At 33.7% G+C, this 21,940-nt stretch overlaps 2 protein-coding genes across 2 annotated transcripts in view; both read left to right on the forward strand.

Annotated features, from left to right (window-relative positions):
• Wdr62 (WD repeat domain 62) overlaps nucleotides 1–21,940 on the forward strand; it is a 125,649-nt gene that overhangs the window by 100,426 nt on the left and 3,283 nt on the right. Inside the window, exons 14-35 of the mRNA XM_068766193.1 lie at nucleotides 64–198; nucleotides 749–859; nucleotides 959–1,048; nucleotides 1,585–1,715; nucleotides 2,624–2,752; nucleotides 2,873–2,998; nucleotides 3,669–3,808; nucleotides 4,107–4,204; nucleotides 4,826–4,942; nucleotides 6,283–6,372; nucleotides 7,166–7,290; nucleotides 7,917–8,064; nucleotides 9,126–9,273; nucleotides 10,817–10,941; nucleotides 11,724–11,850; nucleotides 16,577–16,690; nucleotides 17,706–17,839; nucleotides 18,288–18,429; nucleotides 19,111–19,236; nucleotides 20,122–20,232; nucleotides 20,720–20,836; nucleotides 21,229–21,393. Of these exons, the coding sequence (XP_068622294.1) occupies nucleotides 64–198; nucleotides 749–859; nucleotides 959–1,048; nucleotides 1,585–1,715; nucleotides 2,624–2,752; nucleotides 2,873–2,998; nucleotides 3,669–3,808; nucleotides 4,107–4,204; nucleotides 4,826–4,942; nucleotides 6,283–6,372; nucleotides 7,166–7,290; nucleotides 7,917–8,064; nucleotides 9,126–9,273; nucleotides 10,817–10,941; nucleotides 11,724–11,850; nucleotides 16,577–16,690; nucleotides 17,706–17,839; nucleotides 18,288–18,429; nucleotides 19,111–19,236; nucleotides 20,122–20,232; nucleotides 20,720–20,836; nucleotides 21,229–21,393 (2,749 nt within the window). The remainder of the gene's footprint in view (nucleotides 1–63; nucleotides 199–748; nucleotides 860–958; nucleotides 1,049–1,584; nucleotides 1,716–2,623; nucleotides 2,753–2,872; nucleotides 2,999–3,668; nucleotides 3,809–4,106; nucleotides 4,205–4,825; nucleotides 4,943–6,282; nucleotides 6,373–7,165; nucleotides 7,291–7,916; nucleotides 8,065–9,125; nucleotides 9,274–10,816; nucleotides 10,942–11,723; nucleotides 11,851–16,576; nucleotides 16,691–17,705; nucleotides 17,840–18,287; nucleotides 18,430–19,110; nucleotides 19,237–20,121; nucleotides 20,233–20,719; nucleotides 20,837–21,228; nucleotides 21,394–21,940) is intronic.
• On the forward strand, nucleotides 12,368–16,153 carry LOC137922932 (putative histone-lysine N-methyltransferase 1). The gene has a single exon (XM_068766043.1). The coding sequence runs from the start codon at nucleotides 12,560–12,562 to the stop codon at nucleotides 16,151–16,153; it is 3,594 nt and encodes a 1,197-aa protein (XP_068622144.1). The 5' UTR covers nucleotides 12,368–12,559.

Here is a 21,940-nt window from a genome sequence, read left to right on the forward strand (position 1 = left end):
ATGTAAATTTTTAAGAAATAATTTATTTACCTAATTTTAATTCATATTTATGTTTCTTCACAGGGTTATCAGATCTTGCAAACCTTAGATGAACACTCGTCGTCTATCACAGCCGTTCGATTTCTAAGCTCTAGCTCCGGGCTGCAGATGGTGTCGTGTGGAGCAGATAAGACCATCCTCTTCAGACAACTCAAAACCGTAAGTTGCAGGCATCGTTTATATTGTAAATTAAATTTTGTAGCGAACTGCTAATGACCACGGGTGTTAAGGTATATTGTGTTTATGTGGACCAATAATGATTTGGATTTAGAAAATGTGTGTTTCTATCTTTAAGTATCACAATATTACAGAAACAATCTGTTAAAACTTTTTACAATAATACCATAATTCATGTTTTAACCAAATGATATAATTAGTCATTCATTTTAATTGACATAAGTACAGTAACTATCTCTATAGGTACAAAATACATATCCTCCGATGTACTGATAGATCATGATTTTTCTGAAACCATAGCGATTAGAGGTTTGTAATTTGGTAGGAGTATTCCTTTCATTGAGTAGAGGTCAGCTAAGAAGCGATTTTAAGAAATTCCACACGCAAGAGGTAGTTAAAGGTGGTATTCACTAAGTTCGCAAATCAGGCAGGGAGGCGGCAGCTAGTATAATAGTATCTAATCGATACAGTTTAAATATATATTTTTTAATCTTGAATACTAAACTAAATAATTCAATGTTTCAACTTATAGACACAAGATGGCAGTTACCAGTTCGCACGTGGACAGAATGTTTCCGGACGCACCACGCTTTACGACATGGAAGTCGACGCGGGCGGTCGACATATCCTCACTGCCTGTCAGGTAATGATATAAACTTTGTTTACATATTTGTGTAAATATAGTCAGCATTGTTAAAAGTTAAGTATGTTATAGATTTTAATTTTATTTAATTTAATCTAGGATCGCAATGTAAGAGTGTACAGCGCAGCACATGGCAGACATACGAAAACGTTCCGAGGCACCACGGCCGAAGATGGCACGCTTATTAAGGTATCTCCATATGTACATATATATACATATGAACATTTTATTTAAAACAAATCATTTAACAGTCTTATTTCGTTGAATTTAGCTATAAATGTTTTTTTTTTTTGTTAAAATAGATTAAATTTATTGTTTTTAAATATTGATTTTGGAAAATTTATGTTTATAACATGAAATATGTTATATATATATAAGCTTCCGTATAGATTTACACAATAGCACACATTTGGCTGTGTCTGTAACAATTCTTTCTCTGTCTATTTTTATTGTTACTGTTCAAGCTTAACTAATTTCAAATGGTAATAACAACCAAGACGTCTTCGCACAGGTTTTTGTAATAACTAAGAAATACTTTTAACTTTAAATCCTACCAAGTTTTTTTGACAGAAACTAAATTTTTTATATTTTTCTAAAACTTTTAGATTAACCAAAATAACTTAAAAGCCTTTATATTTGAATTGGGTTAAAATAATTGTTTCAAAAAGAAGGAATCCATGTAATCTTACACAAAACCAATGCATTCAGCAATATTATATTTTCAGGTTGCATTAGACAACAGTGGTATTTACCTAGCTACCTCTAGCACGGACAAGATTCTCAGTGTTTACGATTATTATTCGGGAGAGTGCATGGCCACGATGTACGGACATTCTGAAATCGTTACCGGGCTAAGGTATGTCGAATTCAAATTATTAAATATACTCAGCTTGATTGGTTATAACAGTAAAGGCTTCAAAGGGGTAAATGTACAGCTCATTTGTCAACCAGAAACTTACACATACACTTATGTCAAATCACACTATATAAAGTGATCAATCAAAAAAATGTAGTAATTATTATTTTCTAAAGGACTGCGACAAGCCAGTAACTCCTGACAATACTTAGTCTGCAGCGATAAATAGTAAACAATATTTAATTTTAATATTTAGTAATCCCAATTCAAAAAACACCGGACCTATATTATCATCACTATATTCATAATTTCGGAAACCATTGACTTTTAGATAGAAATGAGCTATACATTAACCCCTTAGGAGCTTGCTCCTGTAACTAATCTTATGTTATATTATCACATGCACAATTCACTCAATACATGAACTCATAACATGAAAGAATGCATAACTTGTATTGATTGTATCTAAATAAAAGCGAAGAGTAGAGCATATGTACAATTTTTAATTTAATCATTTATTTTTTCGTAATGCTTAAATTTCGTTCAAATAGTTAACAAATCTTTCATAAGTGTGAGTGATGAATATGTACATGTTTTAAATCTAGAATTAAAATTGTATTATTGAATAAATGTTATTATCACATTCAGGAGTTTTTACTTGATCGAAATGTGTAGAACTTCATTTATTGACTCATTTACTCAATTGATATTATAATGTATACACCAAAAGTAGTTAAATTTCGTTTAAATAAGTAACTGTTGAGGTTTTGGCTTGCTCTATTCGATATTCCGAGCCGGTGGTAGCATGCTACTTATCATGTTAAAATAATTCGACGATTGAAGAGTGCATATAAATGCCTATTTGAAATATAATATTTTAAAATTTGAATTTGTTATTATTTTTCCAGGTTTACTCCCGACTGCCAGCACTTAGTGTCAGCAAGTGGTGATGGTTGTATATTCGTATGGCGTGTTCCCCACGATATGGTGGTCACTATGAGAGCTAGGTTGGCACAGCAAGCGATACGACAGGGCAGGTAAATGGGGTTTTATAATAATCTTCAAGGTTTACTTCAAAACTCAATTGCATCTGATATTATTATAGCTTGTCTAAAATTTTCACATGGGTTTATTGTAAATTATTTCTGAATATTCAGAAAAATCCCACAACCAACGAATGGAGCATCAGGCTTAGACAGTGAGACTGATTCACAATTGGGTTCACCACCTCGTGACTTAGGAGATACAAACAAATTCAGCACACCGGTTGTTGCAGATTATACGTGAGTATATTACATTTGGATTTATAAACACCTTCCTTTTACCGAATTAATTTATAATATATTTTATGTTATGTTCTTTGGTAAACGTATATGTATAAATGCGACTTTAGTTAACCTATATTCGCATGGAGAAAAAATTATTTTACCAAAACATATGACAAATGTTTTTCTGTGTCAGTGAATTACACTATTAATAATTTTAAGTAATTCATGACTATTTGGAAGAGTGTTTCTAAAATAACACAAAACATAACCTAAAAGAACCTGGGGTTGTTTTAATCAGGTAACAAAAAAATTGATCATACATAGTTTCTTCGATCTTCAAAGCGTGGTTGAGTAGTTATATTATATTAATATATTGAAATTAATCTACAACTATATTAATGTACATATTATGTAACTAATGATAATGTAATATTAGTGAATAATTTACGAAGTATGTTTAAAAACTGAATGAAATATCTTAAGAAAGCTAAAAGTGGAGTAAGGAAATAAAAAGAAGGATGTGGAATAATTAATTAAAAATTGTAAGTTTAGTGTAACAGCGACCAATAACGGGCGCCATTAAAAATACTACTTAATGTTCTTGTTGTAGTTTTCATGTTACTTTTTAAAAATACTTCCAGAATTCTTAATTCTTATTAATAATAATATATTTAATAATTTTAAGGTTAAGAATTGGCAAACTACCGTCGTGGGCGAAAAAGAGTTTAGGCGACGAATTGGCTGCTCCTGAAGGACCTCTCACACCGGCTGCCCCGGCGCCCCCCGCCCGTGGTAAATGGGCTACTAGAATACAACCTGCGCCTGGTAAGTTTAAATTAATTAATCTTGTAGGATTGTTTAGTTAAACATATTTTAACGAATAACAAACAGTCACAGATCTTTTTTGTAACGAGGTATATGCATCTGTAATAAAATACCTGAATCAATTTTATATTTATTCTCGACAAAATTCAAAGCTTTTGTTAAGGCTTCATTGCCTAAATTAATCGTTCAAAGAGCCGCATGTGGCTCGCGAGCCGCAGTTTGGCCACTCCATAAGGAAAGTATGTAAAATCGAAATAATTAATTTTGAATTGAAATAAATGATTTTTATAACTAACAGAGAAACGAGGGGATTCTGACGGCTCCAAAGATAGTTCATTGGACAGTGGAACAGACACAAGATATATTGAGAAGCGGAGAGATCAGAGTGCTAAGCAGGTATGTAAAGAAAAAAAAAATATCTTGAATAATGTTTGTTCTTTGTATATATGTGTTTGGGAAATTTCGTTCCAAATAAGTTGATATGCTTTCGCTTAAGGAAATGGTAAATTTTTATGAATATATTTTACTAGTAGTTGCCTTTCACTAGTTTAAATTTTATCCTCAAATAAATAGAAACACTGTTGATTTTTGTTTAAAATAAAAATTGAAAGACTTATAGACTTTGGACAATGTAGTTCGCAACACTGAATAATTAAAAATTGCACGTCGATTTTTAATTCCAATGTGTTTTTGCTTATGTTTACGTCACTAATTTGTATTGTCTAATCACTTACATGAAGGTTATGGTTGTGGTGTTGGTTAGTATTTAAAATAAATATTCAAATACCATTGAAATATATGCTAAATAATCCCGTTATTAAAATACATTTTTTTTTATTTTGTCAGAAACAATGACACTGGTATTTGGATATTAAGTTTGTAACATGTTTATTATTTTTCCTTTGACATTTATTTTAATTCTAATATTACCTTTAAAAGAGAATATAAATTTTAAATCAAGTGATATTAACAGCATCTTTTCATAATGGTTGTGGTCCTTACTCCTCGTGTATATAGAGGCCGAAATCTCTCAACTTGGCACAGCTGCCGCGTGTGGAAGCTCTATTCCGTCACTTTGACGCCACTATGAAAACGACATACGACATTTTGACAATATCTCCAAGAGTCGAGAAGGTTTTTGTTATTTTTTTTTTTATTGATTTGTTTTGATTTCGCATTTGTTGTTCTCACATTGCGTGGCTTGTGTTTTGTGCGCTTGTGACATTTTTCATTTTCAAAAATTACTTGTTTCTCTTTATAGGAAATGTTTTAATAAAATTTAATTCAAGATATGATGAGAAAAAATATAACAAATTTCAAAATCTTTTGTAGTTTTAATTCATTACTTTAAATAATGATTTAATAAAATATTATGTTAGTTTTCAATCTTAATTATTACATTTTTGTACATACATACATTATATATTTTACCTTGTAGTATTTGTTATAAAATTTAGTTGAATTTTTCAAAAAGTTTTTCTTTGTTTTGTACTGTTTAGTTGTAGTCAATATGGGGCATGCATCTGTTTAAAATGCTTACATAGTTCTAGTTTTAAAATCATTTATAGTTATTATTCTTAATTCATAAAAATCTAACTATACATAGTCTATTTTAACAACTATTTTAATAAAAATGCGGAGGGTGATAATAGAGTATTATTATTAGTGATTAAATAATTGCATGCATATATATGTATACGTTTGTATGTACGTAAATATGTAAGAGATTCATATATCACCATAAGACTGGAAGGAATATTTTGGTCAGATAGATTTTGTGAAATCCACAATTCCGCTTTCAACAAACCTTCATTCACTAATTTTACGAACTGGGCAATCTTGTTATGAAATAAATTCTACTATTGTAGGTTTGATAAATTTGTGTTCTTATTGTAGAATTAGATATATTTAATAATATTTTAGTAGTTTCTATTTTAATATACATTTTCGTATTGATAAATAATATTGTATATAGAATTAAATGTTCGTGTGCTGGCTATTGATTGTAGAATAATTAATTTTCTTTGTTTCCTTTGCGTTTCAACAAATAACTCAAAGCTAAGCTATCTTTCAACAACTTGACTCGGATAGTTGTGAAAAAAATTAACTTTTTTTTTCCGAATAAAAAGTCGTATTATTATTTTTCTTATGTAAAATATTATTTAATATATTCAATTATTCAATCACAGATTTTAATGTATTTGACAAAAATAAACGAGGAACTGATTTGTAATATAATTATTATTTTTAATAATAAAACACTAATTACTAACATCTGCACTAACTTTCGAGCTTGAACTCACTGGTAACACACGAGAATTACTTTTTATTGAATTGCAAATCATTTTAAACACTCAATATTTTTATAATTAATGGTTTATTTATAGCACGTGAATTATTTTTTGTTAATATATATTTTTGTTATTGTGTAACATTTGTTTTAATTTAATTTTTGGTTTCGCTACATGTGTTAGGTCACGTTAAATTTGTCGAAAGCGCGTGCCGCAGACGCTCGCACTCGACATCACACCGACGACTCGTCTCTCGGCAGTTTTAAATACGAGGTTCGCTTTTTCTTTTTTTTTTTTTGCTTATTTTTTGCTTTTATTATTCTTTAATGTTTCCGCCGTTGTTACTTAAAGACCAGTTTAATTGTTATATACGTCTCACATTATTGTTTCTCCTAGGAGCAAAATGTAACTCATATTTTACGCGAATTTCGTTTTGAACATTTCACATGGAGCTTCGCTACGAAAATAAATCAAGATTGATATCAGAATTTTGAAAAGCATCATTATTTTAGTTAAACAAATTAATAACGTACAATTGACCTACATAGTGACTATTTGCAATACAAATAGCTTTAAGGGCACCGAGTTCGTAGAATGCTCGTCAAATTTGTGTGATTACTACCATCTATCACTTATGGCACTTAGCTTGTTCTCTCATGTGTCTCTACGTCAATTTATAGTTGCTCAATGAGTTTTGGAGAGGGCTACGTTTGACATTTCTCTGCCATAAGGCGATCCGTAGACGAATGATAGTATCTATTATAGCCCAACAGATCAGCAGGTTAACGTGGTTATAGGCAGGCACATAGCACGTAGAAGAAACAAGCGCAGCGAACGACATCCATTCAGAAGATGATACATATGAACCACTAATTATAGGTCTTTGAAAATCTATGAGTAATGCCTATGTCTAGTAGAGTATGTCCTTCTGAATTGACGATAATTAAATATTTTATAACCAAAGTCTAATAAAGACACCTGATTATCATTATTAAAAAAGATATCTCAAGTTCAAATGATCCTTAGAGTCGAATGGACGTTTATTTAGACATTTGTTATTGTTCAGGATCAAGAGTCAACGGAGCACGATGGCGACATCGAAGACATATCGGACGGCGAGAGGACTTCGTCCTCTGAAAGAGGGAATAGGCCTACATACTATCCCGGTAACAACGACGAAGACACGCCTGGGTAATCATATGATGTTAATTGTAATAATTAAGATCAAGTGCTTGTAGAATATTATCACGTATTTACATATAGGCAAGTAATAACATAATTCGGTAATTAATAGCACCTTTAGCGGAGGTTTCTATAGGAGTCCTCAGGCTTAGGTACATGAAAGAAATCAATATAAGCGTCTTCAGCTTTCGTCCAAAAACTGGACATAGTTTTCACTCGCAATATTTTACAAACAAAATAAATACTTCCGCTAAAAACTTCTGTACCACCGCGCTTAAGAAAAGCGCGGTGAGGTGAAGGACGAGGAAAAGAGAGTATGTGGAGCGTTGACAGTGGACAGATAGAGCGGATTGGTCGATACTCCTCCCAGCTGCGACGCGCATATGATGGTGACCACGAGCATCACGGCGTGGGTAGGCACCCCACTGGATAGAATTACGACATTGTTAAGTCCGCGGGGAGTCGCTTGATGCATGCAGATACAAGATTGGTAATCGTGCCTATCTTTAGTGGAGGTTTATACATAATGGGCGTCTATAGGCCTAAAAAAAAAGAATATGAAATAGTTGTAGCATGAGGTAATGCTGGCCTGTTATATATTTTTAAAAGTAAATTTATGTTTTGTCTAATTGCAGAGAGTTCATGGTAAACGCAATGGATGCAGAGGAGTTGAGACAATCTGTGCGTCGCTCGAAGCGGTGGAAGGCAGAGTCACCAAGACTAGAGCTACCCCCCGTTGCAACATCGCTTAGTGGCTCAGGACATGACTCTGACGACGACGAGGTATTATTACTATTATATTTATTTCTCATATATAAATTACTCAGTTGTATGACACATTAATTTGAGTAACGCCCCCTTTGACTTATTTAAATAACCGCATCTCTCGTTATCAATTTTCTGCGATCTTCCCCTGAAAATATTACGTTAAATCTCCGCCCCTTTACAAAAAGTGCTTATTATACAAACACTAGCTGATCCCGCAAACGTTGTTTTGCAAAAAAAAATTTAATTAACAAATAAAAAATAAGGGTTTATCGTAGAGGGGTAAAAATTTAGGGTTGTATGTATTTTTGTTTGCTGTATCGTAAAGAAATAAAAACAAAAAAAAATCGTCAAAAAATTAAAAAAAAAATTTTAAGGGTGAACAACCCTTATCACTTAGGGGTATGGAAAATAGATAGTAGCCGATTCTCAGACCTAATGAATACGCATATAAAATTAGATCAGAGGAGTTCAAGTTCGAACACCGTGACACGAGAATTTTATATATTAGATTTCAATTTTTTTTAAATGATTTTGAAATAAAGAACTAATAAGTAATTTCTTCAAGTGTTTCTTAAATTTTCCGATATATTTATAATCGGCGTTAAAGTATCTTGTCACCGATCGCCACGTTTTCTTCATCGTTTTTCTTAGTACATGTTAATATTGTAAATTTTGTTGGCAATCACCGATATAAGATTTTCGGATATTTGTATGTGAGCCGCGTAGTAAAAACGCATTTGTCTGTAACAGTCGTTACCAAATCAGGACAAAGAAAGCGTATAATATCTATGTTAGATTCATTACGATATCTATGGAATTATGAGGCTTATATTATTGAAATATTGTAGGAATATTACTTTTACCCAGTAGAGGTCAGCTAACAACGGATTTTATGAAATTCGCCCTCAAAGGGGTTAAGAGGTATTTAAAAGTTCGCAAAACAGGCGGGGGACAGCTGTAATTATATATTAATTATAATTCTATTATTATTTGACAACTATATATTTTAACATTATTTTTGGAATAGTCTGAGAACTTTAATTTAAGTTACATTTTAATTAATTTTTATTTACCAGGTGTCGACCCCATCAGGCGACAATGCAGACCGCAACCCGCTGTCCGGTTCGTGCGAGTCTATCGACACGGCTGGTCGGAGAGAGAAGTACCTCAAGTCGGCCTTCGACAGCCTCAGTGGCGTTGAGTTGGATTCCACGCTCACTGGAGGTGAATGCCGCAGAAACAAACCAGACTGTGAGCTGATATTATACTCATGGGAATTCGGTGATGGACGCCTTTTTTGTATTCCAAATCTTGTAGCAATCTTTACTTGAGGGAGCTAAGCAATTGTTTATTCACCTTTTATGGCACAAAAATTTAGAAAATAGAAATCCCTAGGCTGTACACAAATTTTATATAGTTATAACATAACGTAGGTATAATGACATACATAGATATAAGATCATAAAAAAAAAATATTTCAATGCTCGATGAACCTATAAAACGACGATAAACTTTGCCGACGCAATCAAATATATTTAATATAAATCCTTATGGTGTTGCAAACAACAAAATAAAGAGGATCAGATAAATGTATGAGCACATAGATATTTTGAGATGGGTCCAACCGTGTCTAAAAAGTTTATAAGGCTAAGATAATTTTAAAATTTAATTCTTTCTGTTATGTTAAAGAAAAGTATTTGTATTATAAATTTGTTTAGTGCGTGTACTTTTGTTATAATAATATAGTACAAAACTTGAATCTATCACGATTAATATTTATTTTTATAAGGTACAACGATATTCATGAACATAGATACGGTTAATTCTTGCAACATATTATGTTATATATTAACAAATATGTAAAAATTGTCCATACACTCAGAAAATAAAAAGTGAACGAAAAATAACAAGAAAATCTAATTAACCTCGAAAAGTTATTGTTCTTTATCCTGTCTTTCAATACGTTAATTATATTTTATGTCCTCGAGTACCTATTATGTTAATTTTATAAAATATTACCTTAAATTTAAGCTTATAATAGATAAACTACCTTATAAAGTCAAAATATCGTTTTAACTTTCGTTGTATAATACGATCGTGAAACAGAAAATCTATTGAGTTTTTACTGTTAGTACGATGGATTTTATGAGAAGGCTCACACAGAGAGCAATTGAGAAGGCTATGGTCGCAATTTTGCTGCGAGATCGAATTAAAAATGACAGGATGCAGAACAAAGGTCGCCGACGATGTTCAAAGAATTGCTCGTTTGAAGTGGCAGGGGCATCACTCGTGCAATCGATGTTGGTGTGGACCGAAAGGTTCTCGAGTGGATATCATGAACCAGTAGACGCGGCGTCGGTAAGCCACCCTCTAGGTGGATCGACGACATAGTTAATGTCGCGAAAATGGAAGATACGGAATTACCTCCAAAAAATTTCAATCTTCATAATAAAACAATAATATGTTATTAAAATGAAAAATAAAATTAAAATGAATTCCCTACTTTTTTGCCAGTGTACGCCTAGTTAAGTATTACTGGTACATAACAGCGCGTAAGCTTTTATATTTAGATTTTAGTAGTTAAGTTTAGGGACGCTGGGGCTATATAATAAAATTATTGTTTTCATAAGATATTAAATCTCATATATTAGGGCGATCAGTGTATTCTACGTTGTTTCATAATCACATCAGTTTCCAAAAGGTGACCGTGTTGCTTGTTATTTACTAGGTTACAGTACATTTTCAGTACAGTAAATAATATTTGCAGGCAACAACTCACTGTCGGCGCAGCATTTGTCCCGTGCCCCCGTCGCGCGCCCCGACCCTGAAGCAGTTCGCCGTCGCGAGGAGTTGCAGAGGAGGATCCTGGAGACACGGCGCCAACTTGAGAATGTATGTATATGGAACTAGTCTCTCTTCCGTCGTTCCATCAGTTCTGAAATGTGTGGTCCTGGTATAGTGCTACCGAATACTCTCTTTTCTTGGGACCCCAATTCACCGCGCGTCCCTACAGCGCAGTACAGCGGTTTCGGCAGCATTATAGTTCCCACCCTTGGATGGAATATTTACTTTTACTGGCTTCCTTTTGTGATGTGGACAATTGTAGTAACATCTTAAAAGAAATATTCTAATGCCTCGTTTTGACGTCATCTATATGTAATTTAAAACGAACGTTGGAAATATATAGCGCGAATTGCTATAATTTTAATGTTAATATTTACATATGAAATATCGAGAGAGTTGACTTATTAACAAATAATATCCTGCTGGTACATAGCTAACGATATTTAATTTTCTTGTTTGTTATTATTTTAGATGACGCCTCACCAAAAAGCATTATAAAGCATATCCTTCAAGGAGCTATTTTTTAAATGTAGCATTTTACTTTGATGGGGGTTTAAAAGAATAAAGAATCCCAAAAAGTAACGTTATATTTCATGATTGATCTTATATGTGGGAGTTGTCTTAGGTGATCTGTGTGATTACTTATAAAATAAATAAATGTATATCTTTGATATATAAATAACCTGATGTTTAATATATAAAATAAATATATATACTCATGGCAATATAAACTTTGCTACAAAATTAAAATTATTAGTTAAAAGTTTAGATCCAAACCTCCACGTGTGTAAGAATTTTTAAATTAATAACGTAATATTTTCAATTGTTAGGTTGCTTTCCGGTCCAATTTGAAATCGAGTCAGTCCACTACGGACTTGTCCTATATACCAGAGAAGGACAATTCGCGTCGGCACAGGCCAGTTTCGATGGCAATACCGTCTAACTCAAGACCTTATGGTGAGTTTTGAAATTTTATATTAGTCATTATTTTAGCGAAGATCTGCAACACATTGATTTAAGCAAAAATTTCGCACTAATGAACAATATATGCATATTTTTATATATTTACAACAATTTATTATTTAAATTAAGCTAATGAATTTAAATAGTCAATTTATGTTTATGATTAAGTATTATAAAAGGTAACTCATAGTTAATTACAATTCATTAGTTTCTTTAAAAAAATTGTCTAATCAGTGTAATTATTTATTTTACATTGATACAAAATGTCATTACTATGGTGTTAATTTATGTATCAGGCTTGAATAGTGTACTCTTGCATAGGTAACCAGCAAATACACTAAATTCATCATTCACAAATAATAATATTTAAGTAAAAAATGTATTTGAATAACATAAAACCAAAATTTGCTGCCATAAGTTTAAATTTAAGAATGGCTGTCCTGAACAATGTGATTTTGGATTCATTACCTTGTTCAGGCTTGATACGACAGAAATGTAATTCACTATGTGGCAACCGAATCGATTGCCGTTTGATATCACTAACATTTTGCAATATTATCGAATTTGTTTTGTATTCATTGTACTAACAAATGAAAAAAATTTTCCTTCATCATGCTGACCAGGAGTATCTAATCTGCCATTATATCCCGAAGAGAATTTAGATAGCTTTAACTTCTTTGACAGTCTGAACCCGTATCAGAATATGAATCTGGATTATCGTAACAAAAACCCTTACGCCATACCCGCGAACGTTAACCATAGGATGATGCCGGAGTATTTTGATAATATAGCTCCCTATATTCCTCCCCATGCTGGTATTGTACAGAAGCAACCTGATAAAAGAAATTTTAATTTTATACCTTACAATAAAAAACCTGTATTTAAAGAGCAAGTGCCTCAAAAGCAGCAACCGCCGGCGTTCACGATAGACATGGGAAAAAAACAAGTGCAATCTAAAGTCTTCAATAGACTGTTTCCTGTTAACCTTCAAGAAGAAAAAGATGTACCGCCTAAAATTCCCCCACGTAACTTCCATTTAAATTTGTCAGAAAAACCTCAACCTAAAACTCCCAAACCAAATTCAAGGAGCATATTTAAAAATTATAAATCATGTCCTGTATCACCAGTCTCTGAAGAATGCAAATGGGCGGATAAAGTTCCGCAAACTAATCAAAATCAGGGTAAGGCTCAAAATCCACCGCCGGATCCAAAGAAAAGAAACTCCCTTAGTTTTTTTGTTGGTTTAGATAATAGAGTTAAAGACAGCGGAAAAAGTATAGTTGACTCTATTAAAAGTGACACGGAAAAGATGATTGCGGAGATAACTAGAAAATATGGCGATTTGGATGAATACGAACCGAATAATCAAACTGATTTAGATCTTCAACCTACAAAGGAAGTCGAAGAAAAAGATGATGGCAATTTTTCATCAGATTCCCTCGAGGACTGTAGTCTGAGTCAAGACGTCAGCTGCAAGAACAAACTGTATTCAAAGAAAATCTGTAAAAAGCACACTAAAGCAAAAGGTATGACACGTCGTGCAGTTTCAAACTACGAAATATCAGGTGCTGCTATGGACAAACCAACTGTTCCTTTCAAACCTCCTTGTATAAGTCAGAAAAGTTCTACACTTCCGAGAAACATGCCTTCGGATATTGATGGTGTCATGGATGAAAATTATACAATGAATTCTCAATACAATATGTACAGATGTCAAAGTGTTTTAACAAAACGATGTATTACACGTTCAAATGAGTCAGTTTTGAGTGATAATTCAAACTGCTCTAGTGTTTCCAATGAAATATTTTTGAGATACGGTAACGAAATTGCCTTTCAGCAAGCCAAGTTCGACAGTCGGTATAATATTAACGATTCACAAAATTGCTCATTTGAGAACCTTAATGAGCCGGATGAACATTATTTAGAAACTCACAGGCATAGCAGTGCTAGTTTCTTTTTGAATCAGAAAAAATATATGAAATCAAGTTGTAGCCAAGAGTCTGTGTTGTCCGATGAAATGTATTTGGACGATATCCAGCTATCTAGGACTAACTGCAACTCGTTAGAGAGCGTTCTTTCTGACGACTCGGAGTGCACAAAAAGCGCTCCGTTAGAAATGCTCTTCGAAGGATCACGGAATCCTCGTCAACCACGTCACCAACCTGTGGGTGTACCGAATAGTAAAAGCTGCTATGAATTCGATAACGGTTCTAAAAGTTATGGATCGAGTCCTAATAATGTTTCGTACATGGGTGGTTATATGTATAACAATTATTTAGGTGAAAGTAGTTCTAATTATAGAGATATAGTTGTTAGCCCAAAACCACCGGTTCATAAGGTATACGGATTTGATATACCAACCGGTGAGTTACCTGGACATAAAACAGTTACAAGGTCAAAAAGTTTATATGATTCAGCTTCAAAACAAACTCTGCCGCAAGCTAAAAATATTGCATATTATTTTGATGGCAGTAATATACAGCAGTATGCGAAAGAAAAAAAAGAGTCCGATGAAATCCCGCGACTCAATACTAGTGATTACATGGCCAACACCAGCAAGTCCTTGCAACCGAAATTTTCCGAAAAACATAAATATAAGAGTAAAATGATGGATGGCGGTGAACAAAACACTATGGTTAAATCAAAAAGTTGCAGTTTCGAAGTAGTACTTGAACCGGCATCTAAGCCTAACCCTCTCAAAAATTTGATGGAGAAACGTAACTCTCATGTACAGAAAAATCTTGAAAAGTTTGAAGAGCAAATACGTAAAAATATACAAACAAAAGTAAATAAAAATCAACTGAATAAAGAAAAAGCGAATGCTGCTAAATGCAATAATACCACTAAGAGCTTAGAAAGGGGTTCGGGTCCGAAAAACAACAATGTTAAAATTACCATGGAATTTGTTCCACATAAACCACCAAAGCCTACTAAACGAACTTCTTCGATAAAGATGAATAACAGGTTGAAAGCGGGGCTGGAAAAAGGCACACTTAGTTCTTCTATATCATCTCAATACAAAGCAAAACTAGATGGACTTCAAAACAAAAACTACAATGCTAATAAAAAGCAAGAAGATTCGAATTCAAACAAAGTCGATTGTACAGACAACGCTGAAAAATCTTTCGACATGTTTGTAAAAGAAAAAGATATAAACGAAAATAAATCGGAAATGCAAATGGACAGTTTAGAGGTATATGCAATGCAAAGGATGGAAAGAATGCATCATGTCAGTATGGATTCTTTAGATGTGATTGACGACAGTCAGAATGAATTTTCTAAAGATTCTTTGGATTTTTACGCTGAACAGAATAAGAAAAAAATACCAGTTAAAACTGCTAAGAATCAAATGAACCGGAGAATTTCTTCGAAAGTTGATTGTGAAGCTCCATGTCATAGTAGACAGAATATAGAAGCTAAAGAAAATATCGCACCGCAAGATACAAGCGATGAAGTGAAAAAATACAAATACATAGAAAGAAAACTAGAAATTATTAACAAATTGGTTGAAATGGAGGAACGGAAAATACTACAGGAGAAAATATTGAAAGAGTGGCGAATGAGACCATTAAAAGCTAATATCAATGACGGCAAGGGTGTAGTGAAAGTTTTGTCGCGGAAATTTGAAAAGTTGGCAACAAAACAAAACACTGTTTCAAATTTTGCCTCGCTCACTCTAGAAGAAGTTGATACCGACACCGACACTAATTCTGAAAATAAGGAAATCAAACGAAATTTAAGTCTTCCCGACATACTTGATTGTGATCAAATTGGTGGATTAGTGACAGTAGATATTGAGGTTAGTAATGATGCTGGAAATGATGCAATTGAACTCGACCACTCTGAATCTCCACAGCTGAATAATACTGTGCGCAGTGAATCGAAGACCGCTCCAAAGACCTTACCGCAGCGGGTTTACAATGAAATGGTTATACCAAAAACTGACGTACATTTAGACAGCGAAAATTACGAATCTTCGACTACAAGTTCGAGTTGCACTAACTCACCAAAGAGGTTATCTATATATGGTTTTAAGCCGAAAACGCCACTAAGAAAAGTTATACGCATGCCTGCTCCAAGACTTAATATAGAAAATCAAATATTTCCCACTGAATGTAAAATAAGACCAGCTCTGAGTTCCGGGGGTGGTGCAAGGAGTTTTTGTTTATCTAAAAAAATGCCTTTTCAAACTCCAGTCCTGCCGTCGAAATTTTCACCAGTGCAAGGTTGGATTCGCATGTTCAAAAGAGTTCTCTTAGATTTTATATCGGTTCTATTTTTTATTTCGCGCTTTTAATATAATATATTTTCGTTTAATGGCGGATGATTTTAATTTTACAAATTCAATATGTTTACACTGTTTTAAATTTGTGCGGATTTGTGAAGAAATTCATACTTAGATTTAGATACATATTTTTTTGTTAAATTAATTGATTGTTTTTCATTGGCATTCTTCACAAATCATTGCAAATTGCTTTTTTGTATCACGTTATTTTTTTCAGCATGATGTTTACAGAGCATTCCAGTGTTATTAGCTGTTAATGCACGATGAATCGGTTTCGTATATGTATGTTTATGTAGTGTATGCTTTAATGCACAATAATCTGAATATTTAATGCGTTAATAAAATCCTTATGTTTGGGAGGCATAGTATTGATGCAAAGATCAGATTATTGTGACTTACCCCGCATGTGACTGACAATTGATCCGTGTGACTCAGCGAATCGCACGCATCTCTCCCCGTTGGACCAGGACGAGGATACTCCGGGTATGAGGAGAGCGATTTCCCTCTCCGACCTCGCCAAGCCCGTACCGGCGCCAAGGACGCCCCAAGGTGGGTTTTAGGTGGCCAAGGCTTTATGGTGGTGGTTGTCTAAACGTCTCACAAACAACATTTATTGCCTTAGCGACACTAAACATCAAGTAAAGGTTCTTCGGTAAAGCTTGAGCGTACTACCACTCTCATCTTGTATAAATCATATTTTATAAAAACATTTTGACCTCCTTTTGGTATATTTGGTATGTAGTTTGAATTGCACGTATTGTTTATTGATCTTAGTGGTCTATTCTGGTGAATTTCTTTCTTAATTTGGCTTTTCTACAAAGTTCATTGTCCTTCTTTTATTGTATTTACATCGTATTTCATAAGTAATGAGTGAAGTCTTTACCTTTTCTTTCTTCGTTTTTAATTTAACAATTTCACAAAGTTTCTTTAGTATGTAGTGGCTAAACTATATGTACAGGGTGGCTTGTGACAGATTTCTGTTTTCTAACTTAGATAAAAAATATAATTATTGAAACTTAGTTTTATAAAAGCAGAGAACGATATCATAAAAATCTAACGTTCCAAAGAGTATATACTCGTGCGTTCTGCGCCACACGCTTCAGTAAACTTGGTTCAATAGAGCTGATTGCTCAGCAGTTTTGGCTTTTTTGTTTTGAGTTAAGTCTGGTGACCTCGGTGACCACAGGATATCGCCAAAGTTAGTGCGAGTATGTTAGATGAGCTCGCAAAAAAAATCTGTATTCATGTGTTGATAATTTTCAGTATTGTATTCGTCGCCTGGCCTCTACCATCCCCCCTACCTCCGCATCGTTGAAATAATCGTTTTTAAAAATTATATATTTTATTTACTTTCTCTATTTTAATTTCCTTGTACTATGACTTAAACTTGATGTTTGAAATATTATCCTTGCTTTTTTAATTTTTATTGGGTGCTTATTATTGTTAATGTATGTTATAAATTTACCTTACCTTAAGCTAGTTTTCAAAGTGATACAGTATGTGTTATATAAAGATTTTTTTTACTATCTTTTTACAATATTAACGATATTTTTCGTGTACGTAGCCCCACCGAAAACAACGCCCCCAGTTAGTGCAAATTCGAGCAAGTCGCCAAGCGGTTTTGTGAGGCCAGCGCCGCGGTACACTAACAAGTCAAACATGACGAGAAGTTCCAGCGTGGGTGTGCTGAATAATCAGGTATACATAAAGAAAAAAAATAACCACACTCCTTTGGACGCATTATTGCCTCGTAAGCTTAGAGTCGAGGTTTAGGACCATAAGCGAGCTTTGACCAGCTTAAGGACAAGTAATTTTTTTAAATATGTTGTACTGGTTATATAGTATCTATACAGATTAGATATATATATATAAAAGCTTGGCTACGATGAATGTATAGCAAGATGCTTTAAAGCTTTGATGCCTATTTCCAGAATGGGCAGGAAACTCCTGTCTTTCAGGCGACTCAAATTTTTAATAAAACCCATAAGATCTGCTTTTATATGATGTGTAAAATATTCACACTACTGTGAATGTCATGAACAATAAAAAATATATAAAGAAATAGGTTAAGATAGCAGGCAGTATAGCATCGCTCTGTAATGATGATAGTAAACAAATTAAAATACAATAATTAATATTCATTCAGAGTGATTCGGAGTCAGACCCTCAACCGTCACGACAGCAGAATTCCCGCGCACAAGGCCTGATGCGACCTACGATTAGCTCTATGAATAAAGCGGCCGCCAACACTGCTAGGAGAAGAGGTCTTGCCAACTCCTACAGCACCGGTATGTACCTTTCATCCCATTGTGCGGATTTAATTAATTCGTGTAATCCCACCTGTTTTCAATGGTAGCATTAATTTTTGATTAAATTAGAATTGTAGTAATAGTAGTTATCTAAATGTGTAAATTACCTTATCACTTTGACGACCTGAACTAATACGAGGTGATTTATTAGTAAATAATTGTATGGATACCACGATGAATTAAAATAAATGCATGCATTATCAGATTTTATTATGTACACGTTTTGTTCTAAATTAATTGTAATTCATACTCAAGACCGTTCTTAAAATATTAAAGATAATAGATAATAACACAAAAATGCTTTTTTTAATAGTAACGATTTTAAAGTACATTAATGAACATTTTTAATGGAGAAAAAGGCCGATAAGGGTTTTTTAAATATTCGGAGATATTTCTAATCGGCATTTTCACTGTTAAAATAAAGGCGATCGTCACTTTTTTCACCCTCACAATCGCCTTGCGTCAGCAATTTACTTGCCAGCCATTTACCTGCAGAGCAAAGTTATTTTATGAACGGCTCCCAAGTAACAATAATAAATATTTTCATGCAAATGTAAGTTTAACCATCCCTCGCTATACAAATAAAGGCCTTAATAATAAAATAATAATCACTGCATTCTGAACCCTGTCGCGCACGCAATAACACTGAAATTGGCGCAGCGAGCGTATCGACTGCTGCGCGGGAAGAGTCTAGCTCCGAGGCGGAGGATAGAGGCAGCAATGAACCCCAGACCGTAACCCCGCGCCCTAGAGCCGCGTCCGCTGATAGGGCACAGAGGAGACTCGGTACGTGTTACATATACAATACACAATATCCCATTGATATTTTGACCCTTTGTGTGCTTAATTCAAGTCTGTTTATAACTACCTCCGTATACCCTATATTTTCGCGAGGAGAAGCGATTCCTTAAACCAAACATCTAAATAATTTACAAAATTACATTTGAAAAGTTTCATTAGGTTTGTCACGAACCATGTTTAAGCAGGTAACTATAAAGGTACTTCAAAAGTCGTACGACTTAAGCACACGAAAGGTTCAAATTATTTTAGAGATCGAGAGAGCAGTTTTTATACCAAAATTTAATTCATAATGTTATAGTCGTATATTATGTCGTATATAATGTGACTAAGTTACCAGAACGTATTCATCGTCATCACCATCATTGCAGAATTGTATAACTTGGGCAACTGAAAAGTTTGCTATTTGCTTCTTCAGTACTGCCGACGAAATTTGTAACTATTCCTATTTATATGTAGTAAACTGCTTTGGTATCATATTTGTAAAATCTGTGTATACTTTTGTTGTTTATACTACTGTTTCTTTCTTGGGTTGCTTTTTCAAAGTCTAGCAGAAATCAGTATTCTTTTGTTTTCTTTCTCGTAATATGTTAAGAAAGCAAAAATGTAATTAATATTGAACCCTATGCAATCGAAGTGGATAATCCCAGAAGTATTAATAGTGTTTCGAGCGCGTTTAAGAGAATAGTTTATAAAAACACATATTGTTATCTATCTGGTATGAATATTTTTTGGATACTTTAAATGTGCGTCTTTATTTAAATAAAATTTTCGAATAAAACTGCCGTTTACTATTGTATTCTGTATACTATCTTATTCTTGAATATTATGCAACATGTGAAAGTTATTAAAAATAGTGGTTTGCTTATCAAGGTCGCAGTGGAAGCGAACGAGATCTTTCGGCAAAAGCTCGGGAAGTGACTGCGCGGCTCGCAACGAACTCGCGACAGCGGAGCAAGCCCGAACCGCCCGTCGAGCAGAACCGTAATATAAATTTAAATTTAAAATATCCTTATTCGAGTAGACATTTTATATGCACTTTTGAATCGTCAATTACTTTAAGATTATAAGTAGCAAGCTACTATCAGCTTGGAATGCTGATCTGCTGAGAAGAATATGAACACATTAGTTCTTTTTAAAGAAAATTTAGAATTTATTGATGTATCTTATACATTATAATATCAACCATATAAATGAGTCAATAAAGCCAGTACCATGCTTTTAATAAACTAAAAAATTAAGGTTTAAAACTTAGAAAAGGAAGGTCTAAGATATATGTCTTAACTTTTTGAAGATGACATTTAGGTGTTACGAATTTATTTTTATTTCTTGTATTTATCATTTATGTCACTATTTTCAATATGAATATTAAAACTGGCGCATAAACATTATGTAAATACGGTTGTAATAACTGTAAATTCGCAATGGTCTGTTTAAAAAGAATAGATTTAGATGTATTGACGTTTTTCAGTGTCACCGTCGCAGCTGTGTCTAGCGCTGACGGAACAGTTGACGAAGACCGCGGGTAAAGTGGTCCACCTATACAGGAGGCTGCAGAGGGAGCCGAACGCTGCCGCCGATATTAGTGGTTAGTAATTATTATTAATATATTTGAAGAATTACTCCTTTGATGCAGTGATTGCGGCACCCTACCAACAACCCTTGGAGCTGAACTGTTCTTGAGTGATGACCAACGATCTGATAGAATCAGCGTGGGTATGCTCTCCACTAGGTGCACTGACGATATGATCATGATGGAGGGAAGTCGCTGGATGCGGGCAGCGCAAGACCGGTCATCTGGCAATTTTTAGGGGAGGCGTTTTCATTGTATTCTAAAAGCAATTGGACCTTTAAAAATTGGCGAGTTAAATTTAAAAGACTTCCTCGCAATGATAAAACGAAGAACATTGCATTGCAATTTATCTTTAAGATAAATAATAATTGTATTACAATTTTTAACAATTTGAACTGTTTTTACAGGCCTCGAAGCAGCCATTTTGGAAACACAAAAGGTTCTCCGAAGCGCTGTGATGCGGTCGCAAAATGGCGGCGAAGCTTTAAGCAGTCTCTCCTCAACCGACGGTGACTACAGAGGCCTCAATGTGGACTCCACTAGGCAAAAGTTGGAAAATCTGGTTTCCAAAGGTATATTATAGTTAGTAGTGTCAATATTACTTATTTACGTAAGCAATAGATAAATTTCATTTACTTCTGCTAACCCATATTTTATGTGCTAGGGCTGGCCAAGCTCTTTGATAGTTCGAGCCATTGTCCAAAATTTGAAATTTATCGCTACCCGCAATCTAATACGCATTTAAAACATGCAAACTAATATTTTTATTACCAAAATTATATTTATTGAAATTATATGACAAGCGTACAAAATGTATATTGAAGTTATAATGGCACACGTATATGACAGCGCTCCTAATGATACTTAAGATGCCGGTTAGTTAATTATAATCGGTGTTTGGATTTCAATCAATGGGAGCCAAAAATAATCGTTCAGAGCCGCAAGTGGCTCGCGAGCTGCAGTTTGTCCATTCCTGGTATATACCAATCAAGATTAATGCTTAATTTAATGGTTTAATAGAAAAAATAAAGGTTAGATGCATTTTTCACGAATTATTTTTATCCTCATTGTTTTTGTTAATAAAGAAGTGCAACGAATTCATTTACTACACAGTAGAGT

The sequence above is a fragment of the Battus philenor genome, unplaced genomic scaffold, assembly GCF_028537555.1.
Source record: "Battus philenor isolate CCGP_79_NKW_IND1 unplaced genomic scaffold, ilBatPhil1.0.hap1 SCAF_20, whole genome shotgun sequence".
NCBI lineage: Eukaryota > Metazoa > Arthropoda > Insecta > Lepidoptera > Papilionidae > Battus > Battus philenor.

Coding starts and splice junctions, on each gene's coding strand:
- LOC137922932 (XM_068766043.1), top strand. CDS start 12,560: ATGAATCTGGATTATCGTAACAAAAACCCTTACGCCATACCCGCGAAC.